Source organism: Zophobas morio, unplaced genomic scaffold (genome assembly GCF_036711695.1).
Source record: "Zophobas morio isolate AGI-343-1 ecotype UQ-CSIRO unplaced genomic scaffold, CSIRO_AGI_Zmor_V1 ptg000016l, whole genome shotgun sequence".
NCBI lineage: Eukaryota > Metazoa > Arthropoda > Insecta > Coleoptera > Tenebrionidae > Zophobas > Zophobas morio.
Genome location: NW_026972121.1, coordinates 5,685,724 through 5,706,190, shown reverse-complemented (window position 1 = coordinate 5,706,190; position 20,467 = coordinate 5,685,724). Strand labels below are relative to the sequence as shown.

The following is a 20,467-nucleotide window of genomic DNA, read 5'->3' as shown; positions in this document are numbered from 1 at the left end:
GAAAGTTTGCTTATGTTATGACATTTTAATAATAATAATAACGATAAGAAATTTTACGTAATGTTAGTTTTGAGAACAGGAGAGAAGGTGGAGTGACAGGTCTACCAACTGAAATAGTGATTGTTGATCAGTTATCACACTGTAGTTTTATTACACAGGTTGTATAAAAAAAAATGGGATAATCCTAAGGAAAAATTTGATGCCTTGAATATAGTTTTTGGAAAAAAAAAACTTAAAAATCGCGAAAAATACTAAATTTTTATGCATTTACATGAGAGAATCAAAAATAAAGTGAGAAATTAGAAGACTCGGTAGATAGAAATGAGACTTGGTGCGGCTTTGAAAGATGGAACGATTAAAAGTATTAAAAAAAATTAAACATTTATTTATACACCAGAAGACGTTGAGATTTTCTCAGTTTTTTTAGATTTTTGGATTTTTTCGATTTTTTAGATTTTCGGGATATTGTGGATTTTTTGAATTTTTTGGATTTTTGGATTTCTTGAGTTTCTGGTTTCTTGCTTTTCCCGTGATTCTTGGATTTTATTTTTTAAATTTCTTGAATTTCCTGGATTTTCGGGATCTTCTCGATCTTTTAGATCTCTTGAGTTTTGGATCTTTTAATTTTGGACCTTTTAGATTCTTTTTTGGATTTTCTGGGGTTTGTGATTTATAAATTTCGTGGACTTTTGCATTTTTTGTATTTTTTCGATTTTCTGGAATTTCTGCATTTTCTGGATTTTTCGGATTTTAAAATTTGTGCATTTTTTAGATTTTTTAATATTTTGGATTTTCTGGAGATTTTCTTGGTTTTCTGGATTTTCTGCATTTTATGCCGAATTTTTGAATTTTTTGTATTTTTAGATTCTCTGGATTTTTCGGATTTTTGAATTTTTTGGGTTTCTTGGATTTCCTGGGTTTCCTTCTTTCCCCGGAATTCTTGGATTTCTTTAATAGATTTCTTGAATTTTCTGGATTGCCTGGATTTTCTGGGTATTCTGGATCTTTTGGATTTTTGTGTTTTGCATCTTTCGAATTTTGTATCTTTTAGATTTTTTTTTAATCTTTTGGATTAACTATATTTTTTGGATTTTTTGGTTTTTTGGATTTTTTGGATGTTTTAGATTTTCTGGATATTCTGGATTTTCTTAATTTTCTGTTTTTTTTGGATTTTTTTAATTTTTTGGATTTCTTGAATTTCTTGGATTTCCTTGGTTTCCCAGAATTCTTGGATTTTATTTTTTGTGTAGAGTTTTTGAATTTTTTATATTTTTTGTATTTTTTTAAATTTTTTGGGGTCTCTGGATTTTTTAGATTGTTGAATATTTTGGATTTTTTAGATTCTGTGGATTTTCTTGACTTTCTGGATTTTCTTAATTTTCTGGACTTTTTGTTTTTTTTTATTTTTTGGATTTTTTTTTTATTTTTTGTATTTTTTTTTATTTTTTGTATTTTTTTTTTATTTTTTTGATTTCTTGAATTTCTTGGATTTCCTTAGTTTCCTACCATTCCCGGAATTCTTAGATTTTATTTTCTGAATTTTGTGGATATTCTCGATACTACCGATACTCTTGATCTTCTGGATTTTCTGAATGGTCTGGATTTTTTGGATTTTTTTTATTTCTTGGATTTCTTGAATTTCTTGGATTTCCTTGGTTTCCTGCTTTTCCCGGAATTCTTGGATATTATTTTTTAGATTTCTTAAATTTCCTGAATTTCCGGGATCTTCTGGGTCTTTTAGATCATTTGAGTTTTTGATCTTTTGAATTTTGGACCTTTTAGATTTTTGTGGATTTCCTAGATTTTGTGGATTTTTTGTATTTTTTGGACTTTTTCTATTTTTGGATTTTTTTAATTTTCTGAATTTTCTAGAATTTCTACATTTTCTTGATTTTTCGGATTTTAAATTTTTTTGGGTTTTCTAGATTCTTTGGATTTTCTGGATTATCTGGATTTTTCGGATTTTTAAATTTTTTAGATTTTTTAAATTTTTTTGATTTCTAGATGCTCTGGATTTTCTGGACTTTCTATATTTTCTAGATTTTCTGCATTTCTTGGATATTCTCAATATTCTAGATGCTCTAGATCTTCTGGATATTCTGGATTTTCTTAATTTTCTGGAATTTTTGTTTTTTTTTATTTTTTGGATTTCTTGACTTTCTTGAATTTCCTTGGTTTCCCAGATTTGTTGGATTTTATTTTCTGGATTGTGTGCTGTTTTTGAATTTTTTATGTATTTTTTGTATTTTTTTTTAATTTTTTGGAGTTTCCGGATTTTTTAGATTTTTGAATATTTTGGATTTTTTAGATTCTGTGGATTTTCTAGACTTTCTGGATTTTCTAAATATTCTCGATATTCTGGATGCTCTGGATCTTTTGGATATTCTGGAATTTCTGGATTTTCTTAATTTTCTGGATTTTTTGTTTTTTTTTATTTTTTAGATTTGGAATTCTTAGATTTTATTTTCTGGATTTTGTGGATATTCTCGATATTACCGATACGCTTGATCTTCTGGATATTCTGGATGTTCTTAATGGACCGGATTTTTTGGATTTTTTTTATTTTTTGGATTTCTTGAATTTCTTGGATTTCCTTGGTTTCCTGCTTTTCCCAGAATTCTTGGATTTTATTTTTATATTTCTTAAATTGCCTGAATTTTCAGGATCTTCTCGATCTTTTAGATCTTTTGAGTTATGGATCTTTTGAATTTTGGACCTTTTAGATTTTTTTGGATTCCCTAGATTTTGTGGATTTTTTTGGATTTTTTGCACTTTTTGTATTTTTTGCATTTTTTTTAATGTTCTGGATTTTCTGGAATTTCTGCATTTTCTCGATTTTTCGGATTTTAAAATTTTTTGGGTTTTTTAGAGTCTCAGGATTTTCTGAATTTTCTGTATTTTCTAGATTTTCTCGATATTCTGGATGCTCTGGATCTTCTGGATATTCCGGATTTTCTTAATTTTCTGGATTTTTTTTTTATTTTTTGGATTTATTGAAGTTCTTGGATTTTCTTGGTTCCCCAGAATTCTTGGATTTTATTTTCTGGATTGTGTGGAGTTTTTGAATTTTTCATATTTTTTGTATTTTTTTAAATTTTTTGAAGTTTCTCAATTTTTTAGATTTTTGAATATTTTGGATTTTTTAGATTCTGTGGATTTTCTAGACTATCTGGATTTTCTTAACTTTTTGGATTTTTTGTTTTTTTATTTTTTGGATTTCTTGAATTTCTTAGATTTCCTTAGTTCCCTACCTTTCCCGGACTTCTTAGATTTTATTTTCTGGATTTTGTGGATATTCTCGTTATTACCGATACTCTTGGGGCCGGTTGCATAAACGCAAATCAAATTTAATCTCTGATTAACTCCATAGTAACGATTGTTATTATCATAGTTACAATTGTTCTTAATCAGAGATTAAATTTGATTTGCGTTTATGCAACCGGCCCTTAATCTTCTGGATATTCTGGATTTTCTTAATGGTCAGGGTTTTTTGGCCTTTTTTTATTTTTTGGATTTCTTGAATTTCTTGGATTTCCTTGGTTCCTGCTTTTCCCAGAATTCCTGGATTTTATTTTTTAGATTTCTTAAATTTCCTGAATTTTCGGAATCTTCTGGATCGTTTAGGTCTTTTGAGTTCTTGTTCTTTTGAATTTTGGAACTTTTAGATTTTATTGGATTTTCAAGATTTTGTAGATTTTTTGTATTATCCAGCATATAATAAAAATCCTTTCTAGATTTTTGAATATTTTGGATTTTCTGCAATTTCTGCAATTTCTGAATTTTCCGGATTTTTGAATTTTTTGGGTTTTTTAGATTCTCTAGATTTTCTGAATAATCTCGATTTTCTGGGTACTCTGATTCCTCTGGATATTCTGAATTTTCTGGATTTTTTTTGCATTTTTTGAATCTCTTGGATATTCTAGATTTTTTGGATTTTTTTAGATGTTATGGATTTTTTGAATTATTTAGATTTCTTCCACACCGTTTTCTTTTAGATCACCCATTTTATTGGACGAAGAGTCGATTTTATGCTGAAAACAGAGGAACGGAGACAAAAGAAGGTAAAACGAACCTCATCCACTTCCGCTTTTAAATTTCATTGGCTTATTTTATTTAACTTGAGAAAATCCATAGTTTGGGTTCTTTAGATTCTTTGGATTCCTTGGGTTCTTTGGATTCTTTGTAAGCAATAATGAAACAGGACGACAGGAAGTGAGAAGGACTAATACATTTTCAACATTTATTTGTTTTCACTAACTAAGTTACGTTGTTTTATCAGAAATCTAAAAACTATGAACAGAAAGTAGTAAAACAACGCAACAATTGTATAATGAAGAGCAAACAATATTTTAAACTTGGCTTTTGCCTTTGAAAGAGTACTAATCGGATCTTTGAACAAATACAGTCTGACGCCTAAAACACAAATGGTGAAAAATTTGTCCCAGTCTGTTTTGCTATCATGAAAGGGAAAAATCTTCTTATCTTCGTCTCCCATTTTCTTCCATAGTTTAATAAATCTGTCTTCGTCAAACTTCCACTCGTGAGTTATAAAATATGATAAAACATTTACTTGTTCAACTATTCGTTTGCGTATTTTTGTAGCCCTGAAATAAATTAACCAGTACACACGGTTACCTATTTCGATGAAAAATTACCCGACTGGTTTTTTAAAACAAAAAAAAAATAAAATCAATACAATAGGCTAACATTAACGTCCAGTAAGCTTTCAGGTCGTACCAAAATTTATTTTGAATTATCACTATGTGTGGGTACCACAAGCATTTCATTGATGGAAATTTCCAGTAGAGACTATTCAATCCATTTATTAATCTTTCTACAAAAAATATTTTGTATGGTCATGAAAACCATAAACCTGTTTACCCACCAAGGGATATACTTTTACCAACGCAGTTGAACACTTTGACAGATTTCGAGTTTGCGGTTTCCCATGCTGCCGCCAAAATACAGTTAGAAACGAAATCTGCTGGAACTAAATACACCTTCTTTTCCTTTTTTCCATAAAGATTCTGCATTCCACCCACGTATCCTGCGGCTGCTACACCAACGAAACCATGATAATTGTTAACCCATCCTGGAACCGGGTCGTTAATAGTATTCGTAACTGAAACCCAGTTAATCACTTTTAATCTCTACAGCGTGTAGAAATTACCAACTGACGGACGAATGATTGCTGCTGGTATCTCAGTTAGTGAATCCTTAATTAAATCTTCTGATAAACACTTTGAGAAGGCGTAGTTATTTGGCCATTTAGTTACATAACTAGAAAAAAATTCCAATAGGGTGTCGGGTCTCCGTTTTGTAGTACTCACGGTAAAAGTATTTTTTCCAACTCGTCTTCGTTGCAAGAGTTAACTAAGTCCAGAAATGCTTGTGCTTTTATAGGTGGTGGATAAATTTCTTCGCGAATGTGGCTGTTCAAGCAATTTGAGTAGGCTGTAGACACGTAGGCAAAGATCTGGAATTTTCCATTTATTTACCGTGCTGGTTAGAAAACTGATTTTACTTTCAAATTTTCCATCTCTTTAGCCAACTTTATCATTTCTTTGGTGGAACTGACATTATAACTGGCTTCTTTTATCGTTTGTCGAAAATTGAGATTAGCGGCAATGTGAAAAATGCACGTCGTTTCTTTTTTCAAAATGTCGACATCTTCAGACTTTACTCTTAGACCAGGTTTCAGGCAGTCGCCACTAATAAACGAAACTTTACTCTTGAAGTTCTTCTCGTTAATTTTCTCGAAACACTAAAATCATAATTTTGGGACAATTGAAAATGAGAACATATATGTTAGTTACCGGATCAAAACGTTGCTTAGGATTTTTGCCATGTTTGCTACGCACAAAGTCAAAACTTGTTCGTAGCAGTTTTTCTACAAGAAGTTTTACAATGAGGCTGGTTCTTCCAGTTAAAAAAAATGTTTGGTTTTTGAAAATTCGGCGATTTGACTGCTACTCGACATGGTTGAACACACTATGAAACGGGGTTGAACAAAATGCTTAATAATAATTTATGGAGCCCGACAGGAATAAATAAATAAATAATGAAAGTAGAAACAAAACAAAAACACAATAAATTAAAAAAAATGTTCATTTATCAGTCGAACTGTTTTTCGTGTACCTAACTGAACCAGTTTGTCAATAACAAGGTTTAAAAATTATGTTGTAAATTTATACCTTGCCGCGCGAGCAGGCCGTTACGGTCGCAAACTCGTGGTTGGAAATCCCGGCTATTGGTACAAGCCGTGAGCGTCACGGCGTCCTGACCGCTTCCCTTACTTCTATTCAAAATCTGCGCCTTTTGTGCAGATGGCGCGACCGCCAGCTCGACAAGGAACCGCGCACTCCGCTTCCGCCACGTGTTTCTGTGTTATTTACTTTAATTCCGTTTAAATATTCAATTTCTATAACTCTGATATTAAACTACAACCGAACAAGTGTTAAAGTTTCAAAAAGAGCAATAAACAACATTTAAATTCGCCATACGCTCTCGTGATATGTTAAACAGCAAAAAATTCTTATTCGAGATTAAAATTCATAATTGTAAGTAAATGTTAGAATTTGTATTAAATTTTATTTGTAACACGTGCACAATATATGGATACTAATACGTAAATGCGGCTATCGATCTCTTGAAATTTGTGGCGTTTTTAAGACACCAAGAAATCGGCAGTACTTATCAGAGATGGTTTTTATCAGAAATTCAAAGAGCAAGTAAAGAAAATAATAGAACAACGCGACAGTTGTGTAGTGAAGAGCAAATAATATTTTAAGTTTTTCTTTAGCTTTTGGAAGAGTAGTAATCGGTTCTTTGAGTAAGTAGAGCCTTATGCCTGACGCACAATTGTGTAAATATTCGTTCCAGTCTATTCGGTCTACATGAAAGGGAAATATGGCCCTATCCCGATCTCCCATTTTATTCCACAAATTCATAAAATTGTCTTCGCTGAAGCTCCATTTCCGAGAAGTGAAGTACGACAAAGAATCTAGTTGTTTAGTAATTTGTTTACACAATTTTCTAGCCCTGGAAAATATATAAATAGATACATAATTATGTAGTTACATCCTTCAAGGCTAAAAATACCCAACTGGTTTTTTTACACACAAGAAAATCGCATCTATGCAGTACGCTAATATTAACATCCGGAAAGTGTTGACATTGTACCAGAATTTACTGTCAGTTATTGAAGTCTTTTGATACCATAAGTACTTGACAAATGGAAATTCCCAGTAAAAGCTTTTCATTAAGTTTGTTGACTTTTCTGGAAGAAACAATTTATATTATGTATATTTATAACAAAACACCAAAAATGTGTGCATCCACCTTAAGATATTTTTTTGCCAACACAGTTAAACACAGTCAAAGTTTTGCAGTTGGCAGTATGCCACGCTGCTGCCAAAATACAATTACAAACAACGTCTGCCGGAACCAAATTCATTTGAACTTCTTTTTTTACATACAAAGTCTGGATTAGACCCATGTAACCCCCAACCACAAGACCACTGAAACCGTGGTAATTGTCAATATATCCTGGAATGGGTTCTTCGATGGTATTCGTAACTAAAGCAGCAATATGTAGTTGGGTTTTTACTTTTTATAGCACGAAGAAATTACCAATTGCTGGCCGAATGATCGCTGTTGATATCCCGATGGCTAAGCTTTTAATTAAATCTTCTGATAAACATTTCGAAACAACGTAGAAAACATTTGTAACTGCACCTAGTAGGACCTCCGTTTCACTACTCACGCTAAAAGTGTGTTTTCTAAATCGTCTTCGTTACAAGAGTCAACTAAATCGAGAAATGCTTGTGCTTTTATGGGTGGTTGATAAATTTCGTCACGAATGTGACTATTTAAGCAATTGGAGTAGGCTGTAAACACGTAGACAAAAATCTGGAATTGATTTTATTTATTCACCGTCATGTTCCAACACTGACTTTACTTTCAACATTTCCATCTTTCCAGTCAACGTTATCATTTCTTTGGTGGCTTTGACATTATAACTAGATTCTTTTATCGTCTGCTGAAAATTGACGTTGGCAGCAATGTGGAAAACACACGTGGTTTCGTTTTTCAAAATATCGACATCTTCAGGTTCTAGTCCTAGATCAGGTTTCTTGCAGTCGCCACCAATAAACGAAACCTTACTTATGAAGTCCTTCCGGTTAATGTTCTCAAAACACTGAAATCATAATCTTGGAGGAGTTGAAAACGACCATGTTGTTAGTTACTGGATTATCGAAGAAGTCGTCGAAACGTTGCTGCGGATTTTTGCCATGTTTGGCACGCATCAAAATGTAAATCTTTTTCAAGTCAAAACTTGTTCGGAGCAGTTTTTCCACAAGAAGTTTACCAATAAGGCCGGTTGCTAGGAAAATTGTTTGGTTTTTGAAAAAGTGGGCGATTTGACTGTCATTCGACATGGTCGTGGTTGTTATTTATTTGTCTTCCGTTCTAGCTGCAATAACTGGCATCATTATTATCATTTTTTGAAAAAATTATATAAGTAAAATCAGATAACTTGATTTTGAAAAATTATTCCGCGAAATGAAGAAGTATGCACACAATATACAAATCTTATCGACAGGTCATTTTAACAGTTTTTGTTAATAAATATAACACAATTGTAACCTTTTTACTTAAATTGAAATTAAACATTGTATACTTACAATTTAATCTTCAATGTTGGCTACACTGTCCAGCTCTTTGGTTGACTGCTCTTGCTCATTCCAACATTCAGTATATATCAATACACTTATAAAGGCCACGGCAATCGAGCATACCATAATTATTAATTTAACGCAAACAGTTTAATTCTTGAACTTTAATTTTATTATTCAGCGTGCTCAACAAGTACCGTTTGAGTTGGCAACTAACCAATTCCGATTTTCTTGATTTTCTTGCGCTGCTATTGCCAAACCTGATTTAAATGCGTGGCGCTATGTCAATTTTAAGCGCTCAAGAAAGTTTGCTTATGATATTTTAATAATAATAATAACGATAACAAATTTTACGTAATGTTAGTTTTGAGAACAGGAGGGAAGGTGGAGTGACAGGTCTACCAACTGAAATAGTGATTGTTGATCAGTTATCACACTGTAGTTTTATTACACAGGTTGCATTGAAGAAAATGGGATAATCCTAAGGGAAAATTTGACGCACTGAATACAGTTTTTGGAAAAAAAAACTTTTAAAAATCGCGAAAAATACTAAATTTTAATTTATTTACGTGAGAGAATCAAAAATAAAGTGAGAAATTAGAAGACTCGGTAGATAGAAGTGAGACTTGGTGCGGCTTTGAAAGATGGAACGATTAAAAGTATTAAAAACAAATTAAACATTTATACACCAGAAGACTTTAAGATTTTCTGCCTTTTTTAGATTTTTGGATTTTTTGGATTTTTTAGATTTTCGGGATATTTTGGATTTTTTGAATTTTTAGGATTTTTGGATTTCTTGAATTTCTGGATTTCCTTGGTTTCCTGCTTCTCTCGGAATTCTTGGATTTTATTTTTTAAATTTCTTGAATTTCCTCGATTTTCGGGATCTTCTCGATCTTTTAGATCTCTTGAGTTTTGGTTCTTTTAATTTTGGACCTTTTAGATTTTTTTTGGATATTCTGCAGTTTGTGATTTTTTTAAGTTTTTGTATTTTTTCGATTTTCTGGAATTTCTGCATTTTCTGGATTTTTCGGATTTTAAAATTTGTTGCATTTTTTAGATTCTCTGGATTTTCTGGATTTTCTAGGTTTTCTGGATTACCTATCTGGATTTCGGCATTTTGTGGATTTTTGGGGTTTTTAAATTTTTTGGATTTGTTAGATTCTCTGGATTTTCTGGATTATCTGGATTTTTCGGATTTTTTGGAATTTTTTGGATGTTCTAGATTTTGTGGATTTTTAATTTTTTTGTATTTTTTTAATTTGCCGGATTTTTAGATTTTTCAATATTTTAGATTTTTTGGATTTTCTGGATTTTCTTGGTTTTCTGGATTTTTGCATTTTATGCCGAATTTTTGAATTTTTTGTATTTTGAGATTCTCTGGATTTTTCGGATTTTTGAATTTTTTGGGTTTCTAGGATTTCCTGGGTTACCTTCTTTTCCCGGAATTCTTGGATTTTATTTTATAGATTTCTTGAATTTTCTGGATTGCCTGGATTTTCTGGATATTCTGAAACTTCTGGATCTTTTGGATTTTTTGTATTTTGCATCTTTTGAATTTTGGATCTTTTAGATTTTTTTTGGATCTTTTGGATTAACTTGATTTTTTGGATTTTTTAGATTTTTAGATTTTTTGGATTTTTTAGATTTTCTGGATATTCTGGATTTTTTGAATTTTTTGGATTTTTGAATTTCTTGAATTTCTGGATTTCCTTGGTTTCCTGCTTCTCCCGGAATTCTTGGATTTTATTTTTTTAATTTCTTGAATTTCCTGGATTTTCGGAATCCTCTCGATCTTTTAGATCTCTTGAGTTTTGGATCTTTCAATTTTGGATCTTTCAGATTTTTTTGGATTTTCTAGAGTTTGTGATTTTTCAAATTTTTTGGACTTTTGTATTTTATGTACTTTTTCGATTTTCTGGAATTTCTGCATTTTTCGGATTTTAAAATTTGTTGCATTTTTTAGATTCTCTGGATTTTCTGGATTTTCTAGGTTTTCTGTATTTTCTGTATTTTCTGGATAGTCTCGATATTCTGGATGCTCTAGATCTTCTGGATATTCTGGAGTTTCTTAATTTTCTGGATTTTTTGTTTTTTTTTATTTTTTGGATTTCTTGAATTTCTTGGATTTCCTTAGTTTCCTACCTTTCCCGGAATTCTTAGATTTTATTTTCTGGATTTTGTGGATATTTTCGATATTACCGATATTCTTGATCTTCTCGATATTCTGGATTTTCTTAATGGTCTGGATTTTTTGGATTTTTTTTATTTTTTCAATTTCTTGAATTTCTTGGATTTCCTTGGTTTCCTGCTTTTACCGGAATTCTTGGATTTTATTTTTTAGATTTCTTAAATTTCCTGAATTTTTGGGATCTTCTGGATCTTTTAGATCTTTTGAGTTTTGGATCTTTTGAATTTTGGACCTTTTAGATTTTTTGGATTTCCTAGATTTTGTGGATTTTTTGTATTTTTTGGACTTTTTGTATTTTTTGGATTTTTTGCATTTTCTGAATTTTCTGGAATTTCTGCATTTTCTCGATTTTTCGGATTTTATAAAATTTTTTGGGTTTTTTAGAGTCTCAGGATTTTCTGAATTTTCTGTATTTTCTGGATATTCTCGATATTTTGGATGCTCTGGATCTTCTGGATATTCCGAATTTTCTTAATTTTCTGTTTTTTTTATTTTTTGGATTTCTTGAAGTTCTCGGATTTCCTTGGTTCCCCAGAATTCTTCGTTTTTATTTTCTGGATTGTGTGGATTTTTTGAATTTTTAATATTTTTTGTATTTTTAAAATTTTTTTGGAGTTTCTGGATTTTTTAGATTTTTGAATATTTTGGATTTTTTAGATTCTGTGGATTTTCTAGACTTTCTGGATTTTCTTAATTTTCTGGATTTTTTGTTTTTAGTTTCCAACCTTTCCCGGAATTCTTAGATTTTATTTTCTGAATTTTGTGGATATTCACGATATTACCGATACTCTTGATCTTCTGGATATTCTGGATTTTCTTAATAGTCTGTATTTTTTGGACTTTTTGTATTTTTTGGATTTTTTTAATTTTCTCAATTTTCTGGAATTTCTGCATTTTCTCGATTTTTCGGATTTTAATTTTTTTAGGTTTTTTAGATTCTTCGGATTTTCTGGGTTATCTAGATTTTTCGGATTTTTTAATTTTTTGGATTTTTTAATTTTTTTTGATTTTTTAGATTCTCTGGATTTCTGGACTTTCTATATTTTCTGCTTTTTCTGTATTTTCTGGAAATTCTCGATACTCTGGATGCTCTAGATCTTCTGGATATTCTGAATTTTCTGGATTTTTTGATTTTTTTTTATTTTTTGGATTTCTTGAATTTCTTGGACTTCCTTGGTTTCCCAGAATTCTTGGATTTTATTTTTTGGATTGTGTGGAGTTTTTGAATTTTTTATATTTTTTGTATTTTTTGAAATTTTTTGGGGTCTCTGGATATTTTAGATTTTTGAATATTTTGGATTTTTTAGATTCTGTGGATTTTCTTGACTTTCTGGATTTTCTGAATATTCTCGATATTCTAGATGCTCTGGATCTTTTGGATATTCTGGAATTTCAGGATTTTCTTAATTTTTTGTTTTTTTTTTATTTTTTTTTTTTTTTTTTTATATTTTGGATTTCCTTAGTTTCCTGCTTTTCCCGGAATTCTTTGATTTTATTTTCTGGATTTTCTGAACTTAAAATTTTATATGAACGAATACAAGCATAGAGCACTAAATATAAATTTTTATGCATTAACGCTTAGGACATCCTTATGCTTTATGCCCATTGTGAATCAGCACTTAGATTTCCTGGGTTTCCTGCTTTTCTCGAAATTCTTGGATTTCATTTTTTAGATTTCTTGAATTTCCTGTATTGTCTGAATTTTCGAGATCTTCTGGATCTTTTAGATTTTTTAAGTTTTTAATCTTTTGAATTTTGGATCTTTTAGATTTTTTTGGATTTTCTGGGTTCTCTGTATTTTCTGGAATTTCTGCATTTTCTGGATTTTCCGGATTTTTGAATTTTTTGGATTTTTTTGAATGTCAGGATTTTCTGGATTATCTAGATTTTCCGGATTTTTGAATTTTTTGGATTTTTTAGATTCTCTGGATTTTCTGGGTACTCTGATTCTTCTGGATATTCTGAATTTTCTGGATTTTTTTTGCATTTTTGGATCTCTTGGATATTCTAGATTTTTTGGATTTTTTTAGATGTTATGGATTTTTTGAATTATTTGGATTTCTTCCACACCGTTTTCTTTTAGATCACCCATTTTATTGGACGAAGGGTCGATTTTATGCTGAAAACAGAGGAACGGAGACAAAAGAAGGTAAAACGAACCTCATCCACTTCCGCTTTTGAATTTCATTGGCTTATTTTATTTAAATTGAGAAAATTCATAGTTTGGATTCTTTAGATTCTTTGGATTCCTTGGGTTCTTTGGATTCTTTGCAAGCAATAATGAAACAGGACGACAGGAAGTGAGAAGGAGTAATACATTTTCACATTTATTTGTTTTCAATAACTAAGTTACGTTGTTTTATCAGAAATTTAAAAACTGTAAAGAGAAGGTAGTAAAACAACGCAACAATTGTGTAATGAAGAGCAAACAATATTTTAAACTTGGCTTTTGCCTTTGAAAGAGTACTAATCGGATCTTTGAACAAATACAGTCTGACGCCTAAAACACAAATGGTGAAAAATTTGTCCCAGTCTGTTGCGCTATCATGAAAGGGAAAAATCTTCTTATCTTCGTCTCCCATTTTCTTCCATAGTTTAATAAATCTGTCTTCGTCAAACTTCCACTCGTGAGTTATAAAATATGATAAAACATTTACTTGTTCAACTATTCGTTTGCGTGTTTTTGTAGCCCTGAAATAAATAACCAGTACACACGGTTACCTATTTCGATGAAAAATTACCCGACTGGTTTTTTAAAACAGAAAAAAATAAAATCAATACAATAGGCTAATGTTAACGTCCAGTAAGCTTTCACGTCGTACCAAAATTTATTTTGAATTATCACTATGTGTGGGTACCACAAGCATTTCATTGTTGGAAATTTCCAGTAGAGACTATTCAATCCATTTATTAATCTTTCTACAAAAATTATTTTGTATAGTCATGAAAACCATAAATCTGTTTACGCACCAAGGGATATACTTTTACCAACGCAGTTGAACACTTTGACAGATTTCGAGTTTGCGGTTTCCCATGCTGCCGCCAAAATACAGTTACAAACGAAATTTGCTGGAACTAAATACACCTTTTTTTCCTTTTTTCCATAAAGATTCTGCATTCCACCCACGTATCCTGCGGCTGCTACACCAACGAAACCATGATAATTGTTAATCCATCCTGGAACCGGGTCGTTAATAGTATTCGTAACTGAAACCCAGTTGATCAGTTTTAATCTCTACAGCGTGTAGAAATTACCAACTGACGGACGAATGATTGCTGCTGGTATCTCCGTTAGCGAATTCTTAATTAAATCTTCTGATAAACACTTTGAAAAGGCGTAGTTATTTGGCCATTTAGTTACGTAACTAGAAAAAAATTCCAACAGGGTGTCGGGTCTTCGTTTTGTAGTACTCACGGTAAAAGTGTTTTTTCCAACTCGTCTTCGTTGCAAGAGTTAACTAAGTCCAGAAATGCTTGTGCTTTTATAGGTGGTGGATAAATTTCTTCGCGAATGTGGCTCTTCAAGCAATTTGAGTAGGCTGTAGACACGTAGGCAAAAATCTGGAATTTTCTATTTATTTACGGTTGTTGTTAGAAAACTGATTTTACTTTCAAATTTTCCATCTCTTTAGCCAACGTTATCATTTCTTTGGTGGAACTGACGTTATAACTGGCTTCTTTTATCGTCTGTCGAAAATTGAGATTAGCGGCAATGTGAAAAATGCACGTCGTTTCTTTTTTCAAAATGTCGACATCTTCAGACTTTACTCCTAGACCAGGTTTCAGGCAGTCGCCACTAATAAACGAAACTTTACTCTTGAAGTTCTCGTTAATTTTCTCGAAACACTAAAATCATAATTTTGGAACAACTGAAAACGAAAATATTGTACTAACTGGACTATCGAAGTAGTCGTCAAAACGTTGCTGCGGACTTTTGCCATGTTTGGTACGCATCAAAATATAAATCTTGTTCAAGTCAAAACTTGTTCGTAGCAGTTTTTCTACAAGAAGTTTACCGATAAGACCGGTTCCTCCGGTTAAAAAAATTGTTTGGTTTTTGAAAAATTTGACGATTTGACTATTGCTTAACATGGTCGTAGGAATATGAAATTAGTCGGAGTGAATTGTGTCGAAAGAAGCTTTATATTATTAGTTGGCAGTTAAAATAATGATTTAGTGTGCGTAAATAACTAACTGACTAAATAAGTAGTCATTAATACGATTATTAATTTGCGTACAGGGTGCAATTCATCTTTGTGCCACTAATAATTAATGTCTTGTGAAGACTTTGTATGGATCATTTAAGAAATAAAATATGCATGGTTTGTATAACAAAATCCCTAACTCTGCTCTAACCTGATGTGACGTGTTTTGATATTTACAATATTATTACGTAAATAACCCTTTGGAACTGGACGATGTGTCTATACGAACTTAGAGAGTATTTATGGCATGCTATCATCGTTTAGATGCCTTTAAATAGAATCGAGGGTAAAACAATAATTTTTTAAAATTACTGCATTACGGAGTTGTACCACTTTATACAAATGAATATTTTCTAAATTTAGGACGTGTTGATTATTTGCGGCAATTTCAAAAATTTCAAGTAAAATAAATTCAAGCAATAATGAGATCTTTTGCTAAGCAGTTTTACACAGCCTTTATTTAGTTATACATAAGTAAAGATTTATGAAAGTCTATATAACTATTTAATTGAACTATAACTCAAGATGTTGGAAGCAAATTGTAGCTTGACGTAAATATATGTGTACTTTGAGCGATAGCACGTCATACACGTCCTTGTTTGTACTATTCTTTTTTCTAGTATCAGTGTTAACACAGCTTTAAAAATTTGTGTAACTTGCGTTGGCAAATTTCAATTTCTATAAAATTTATTCTTTCAAATATCGTAATAGCGATATGGGACACATATATTTAGCACGAAAGTTAATAAAAATAATTACAGTTTAAAAAAAAATGGCTCCTGAAGTGAAACATATCCAAGATTTTCGAATGGGGGCACCCTCATCGTTTCTCTGTCATAGTGAACTTTTCTACCAGTGATGGATACCTGCACCTGTTTGGATTAGTGGCTAATAGAAAATGGGGTGACTCGTTCTTAATTTGACCAACAAAAAATTTGTAACGACATGGATGATTCTAGTCACAGCACAAAAGAAAAGTAGTCACAGCACTACCAGTGCAAGAAAAAACAAGGACACATATGTCAACTTGGATTGGTGCAGTGTAATACTAAAAATAACAGTATTGAATTCCCAAAATTTTCTGAGAAAATGGAGTGAGCCATTCCTCATTTAATCATTAAAATAAATTCACTCATTCATTAATTTTTTGACCCACCTCTTTAAGCAAAACTAAAAAATATGAATAAAATGATAATTCACATGTAAAAACTCATCAAATTCTGCACATTTGGGGTAGATTTAGGAATTGCAGTTTAATACCTTTAAATTTCACAAGTTTTTACAAGATTAAAATCAGTTTTATCTTAACAGATACTAAGACCGCCCACCCGCCCCCTATTTTCTCGCGGGATATGTCATTTGCAAAAATCAGTCTTATTTTACCAAGTACTAGCCCCGCCCACCTGTCCCCTAGATTCATAATCTACAAAAAATTCTGTCCAAAGTTGTCCGTTTTGTCATTTGATTAAAATCCCTTTCAGCATTATTTTTTTTGGAAAATTTTCAGAAAGGAATCCTGATTTTCTTGTCTGCTTAAAGCCCTACAGGAAAATTGACTCAGATTCGTAATTTGCGGAGAATTCGTGATAAGGCAGTGTATTTTTCCATTCAAATAGAATTCGCAATAGCAATTTTTGAAAATTTTCTGGGATTCAAAATCCTGTTTTCCTCGGTTATTTGTGACAAATCAACGAAAGTTGGTTTAATAATAATTTTCTCGGCTGCTTAAAGCACTATAGCAAAAATTACTTCAGATTCGTAATCTGCGGAGGAATAAATAAGCCAAGGTAAGTAGTTTTCTATTAAAGAAGAGAATTTTCTTGAAAATTTTTTGAAATCCAAGTTTCTGTTTTTCTCGGTTATTTGTGACAAATCAGCCTATTAATCAACACCTCTTTCCATTCAAATAGAGTTGGTTCGAATTTTTTTTTTTAAATTTTGCAAATCATTTTTCCATTTTTTTGGCCTCTTTAAAAGCCATAGCGAAAATGGCTTCATATTGATTATTATTTACGAAAAATGATCTGTTAGTTAGTTTTTTTCCCACTTGAATATAACCTGTTAAAACACTTCAGATTCGTAATATACAAAAAATTCTGTCCAAAGTTGTATGTTTTACCATTAGATTAAAATCCCTTCCAGCATTTTTTTTTAGGGAAAATTTTCAGAAAATAGTCCCGGTTTTCTTCTCGCTTAAAGCCCCATGGGAAAATTAACTCAGATTCCTAATTTGTGGCGAATTTTCTAGATAAGCCAGTGTATTGTTCCATTCAAATAGAACTCGCTATAACAATTTTTTTACATTTTTTTTGGAATTCAAGTTCTTGCTTCTCTCGGTTAATTGCTACAATTCAGAAAAAGTTGCTCTAGATTTGTAATTTATAAAAAAATTGGCTATTAGTATTATGATTATTATTATTACGTCCTTCTATTCGAATAGAATTAGTTGTTTTTTATTTTTGCACATTATTTTCCCACTTTTTTCGACCATTTTTAGAGCCATAGTGAAATTGACTTCAGACTTGATCATTTACGAAAAATTTTCTATAAACTAGACTTTTTTTATACAAAAAATTCTGTATAAAATTGTCCTTTTTGACATTTAAATAAAGCCCCTTCCAACATGTTATTGGCAAATGTTCAGAAAAGATTCGTATTTTTTCGGCTGCTTAAAGTCCTATAGCAAAAATGACGTTAGATTGGTAGTCTGCGGAAAAATCTCGTTAAGCCAATACATTTTTGATTCAGGTATAGCTCGTTGTGGATTTTTTTTGAAAATACATATATTGAAATCCAATTTTCTGTTTTTCTCAGTTATTTGTGACAACTCAGCAAAATAACTTTAGTTTTATGATGTTAAAAAAAAAAAAATGAATAACCTATAAAGAATTGTATATTAATCCGCATCTCCTGCCATTCGAATTTTTGCGAATTTTTTTCCCATTTTTGGCTATTTTAAAATCCGTAGCGAAAATGGCTTCAGACTGACGATTTACGAAAAATTCTCTTAACCAGTCTTTTTTTCCACTTTAATATAACCGGTTTAAACACTTCAAATTCGTAATCTATAAAAAATTCTGTCTAAACCTGTTCGGTTGGTAAGTTCATTAAAACCCCTTCTACATTTATTTTGAAAATTTTCATAAAATATCCTGATCTTCTTGTCTGCTTAAAGCCCTCTATTAAAAATTACCTCAGATTCGTAATTTGTGGAGAACTCTCTACAAACATTTGTATTTTTCCATTCAAATACAACTCGCTGTTACAATTTTTACTTCCCGAGCGTAAGCAAAGGAAGTATTGTAATCGAGTCCGTCGGCCGACTCTCTACTTTTACGTTTTCTCGATCTTTCATGACTCCTAGAATACGAAAAAATAGGTCTCCCATTTCGGTCTGTCTGTCCGTCCGTCTGTCCGTCCGTCTGTCCGTCTGCCGTCCCGGATTTTTATTAGACAGATAATCTCCGAAAGTACTCGACCGATTGTTGTGAAATTTTGTACTTATATTAAGAATATCATGTAAATGGTAAAACGCAAACCAAAATTTGTCTAATCATCCCCACCACTAATGCGATGACGTCACTTCAAAATTGTACATAGTAAATGGGTTTTCAATTGTATAAAATAACATAGTCCTACACATGTAGTTTACAACTCTGAATCGACTTTTCACCCGAAACGTCCAGATTTTTGGAAAAAAAATCAAAATTATAGAACAACATTTTGAAATTTAATTTTTAATCTGCTAACCAGAATGCTTTGAAATGTTGCAGATGTTTTAAGGCTATAAAGAGCATCATAAATCTTTAGTCAAAAAATATTTGCTTATCCCCTCCAAGAACTTGATGACGTCAGCTCAACAGTTTGTGGAATAAATCATATCTAAAATGTACAAAATATGATGAGTCTGTACTTGTGATCTATCACTCCATTCATATTTTTTGGATTTGCATATACAGGGTGATTCAAAATAATTAATGAAAGCGTAAATTTATTTTACTGATTTACTCAGAAACTACAAAACCGAATGCTTTGAAATCTTGCAGATGTTTTAAGGTTTAAAAGAGCATAATAAATGTTTAGTCAAAATATATTTGCTTATCCCCTCCAAAAAATTGATGACGTCAGCTCGAAAGTTTGCCGAATAAATCCTATCTAAACTGTAAAAATATGATGAGTCTGTACTTGTAATTTATCACTCCATTCATATTTTTTGGATTTACATATACAGGGTGACTCAAAAAAAATTAATGAATATGTAAATATATTTTATTGATTTAATCAGGAACTACAAAACCGAATTCTTTGAAATCCACTGCGAAAAAAAAACATAATATGCATGCAGTCGTCACGTTTCCGACAGCGAGGGAAGTACTGTCTAAACTCTTTAGACCAATTTTTTGGATTTCTTGAATTTCTTGGATTTCCTTGGTTTTCCAGAATTCTTGGATTTTATTTTCTGGATTGGGTGGAGTTTTTGAATTTTTTATATTTTTTGTATTTTTTTAAATATTTTGGAGTCTCTGGATTATTTAGATTTTTGAATATTTTGGATTTTTTAGATTCTGTGGATTTTCTAGACTTTGTGGATTTTCTTAATTTTCTGGATTTTTGTTTTTTTTTTATTTTTTGGATTTCTTGAATTTCTTGGATTTCCTTAGTTTCCTACCTTTCCCGGAATTCTCAGATTTTATTTACTGGATTTTGTGGATATTCTCCATATTACCGATACTCTTGATCTTCTGGAGATTCTGGATTTTCTTAATGGTCTGGATTTTTTGGATTTTTTTTATTTTTTGGATTTCTTGAATTTCTTGGATTTCCTTGGTTTCCCAAAATTCTTGGATTTTATTTTTTGGATAGTGTGGAATTTTTGAATTTTTTATATTTTTTGATTTTTTGGAGTTTCTGGATTTTTTAGATTTTTCAATATTTTGGATTTTTTAGATTCTGTGGATTTTCTAGACTTTCTGAATTTTTTGAATATTCTCGATATTCTGGATGCTATGGATCTTTTGGATATTTTTGAATTTATGGATATTCTTAATTTTCTGGATTTCTTGAATTTTTTGGATTTCCTTAGTTTCCTGCTTTTCCCGGAATTCTTAGATTTTGTTTTCTGGATTTTCTGGAATTTCTGCATTTTCTCGATTTTTTGGATTTTAAAATTTTTTGGGTTTTTTAGATTCTCTGGATTTTCTGGATTATCTGGATTTTTCGGATTTTTGAATTTTCTGGATTTTTTAAATTTTTTTGATTTTTTAGATTCTTTGGATTTTCTAAACTTTCTGTATTTTCTGGATATTCTCGATATACTGGATCCTCTAGATCTTCTAGATAATCTGGATTTTCTTAATTTTCTGGATTTTTTGGATTTTTTTTTTAATTTTGTA

General features: G+C 31.0%; 1 protein-coding gene across 1 annotated transcript; it reads right to left on the bottom strand.

Moving 5' to 3' along the window:
- Positions 1 to 7,342: 7,342 nt before the first annotated feature.
- On the bottom strand, positions 7,343 to 8,441 carry LOC135129398 (fatty acyl-CoA reductase 1-like). Its single transcript, XM_064056547.1, has 5 exons — positions 8,250 to 8,441; positions 7,961 to 8,200; positions 7,800 to 7,911; positions 7,633 to 7,737; positions 7,343 to 7,578 (listed from the first exon to the last, which is right to left on the bottom strand). Exons 1-5 carry the CDS (start codon positions 8,439 to 8,441, stop codon positions 7,343 to 7,345), a joined length of 885 nt encoding a protein of 294 aa, XP_063912617.1.
- Between the last annotated feature and the right edge of the window lie 12,026 nt (positions 8,442 to 20,467).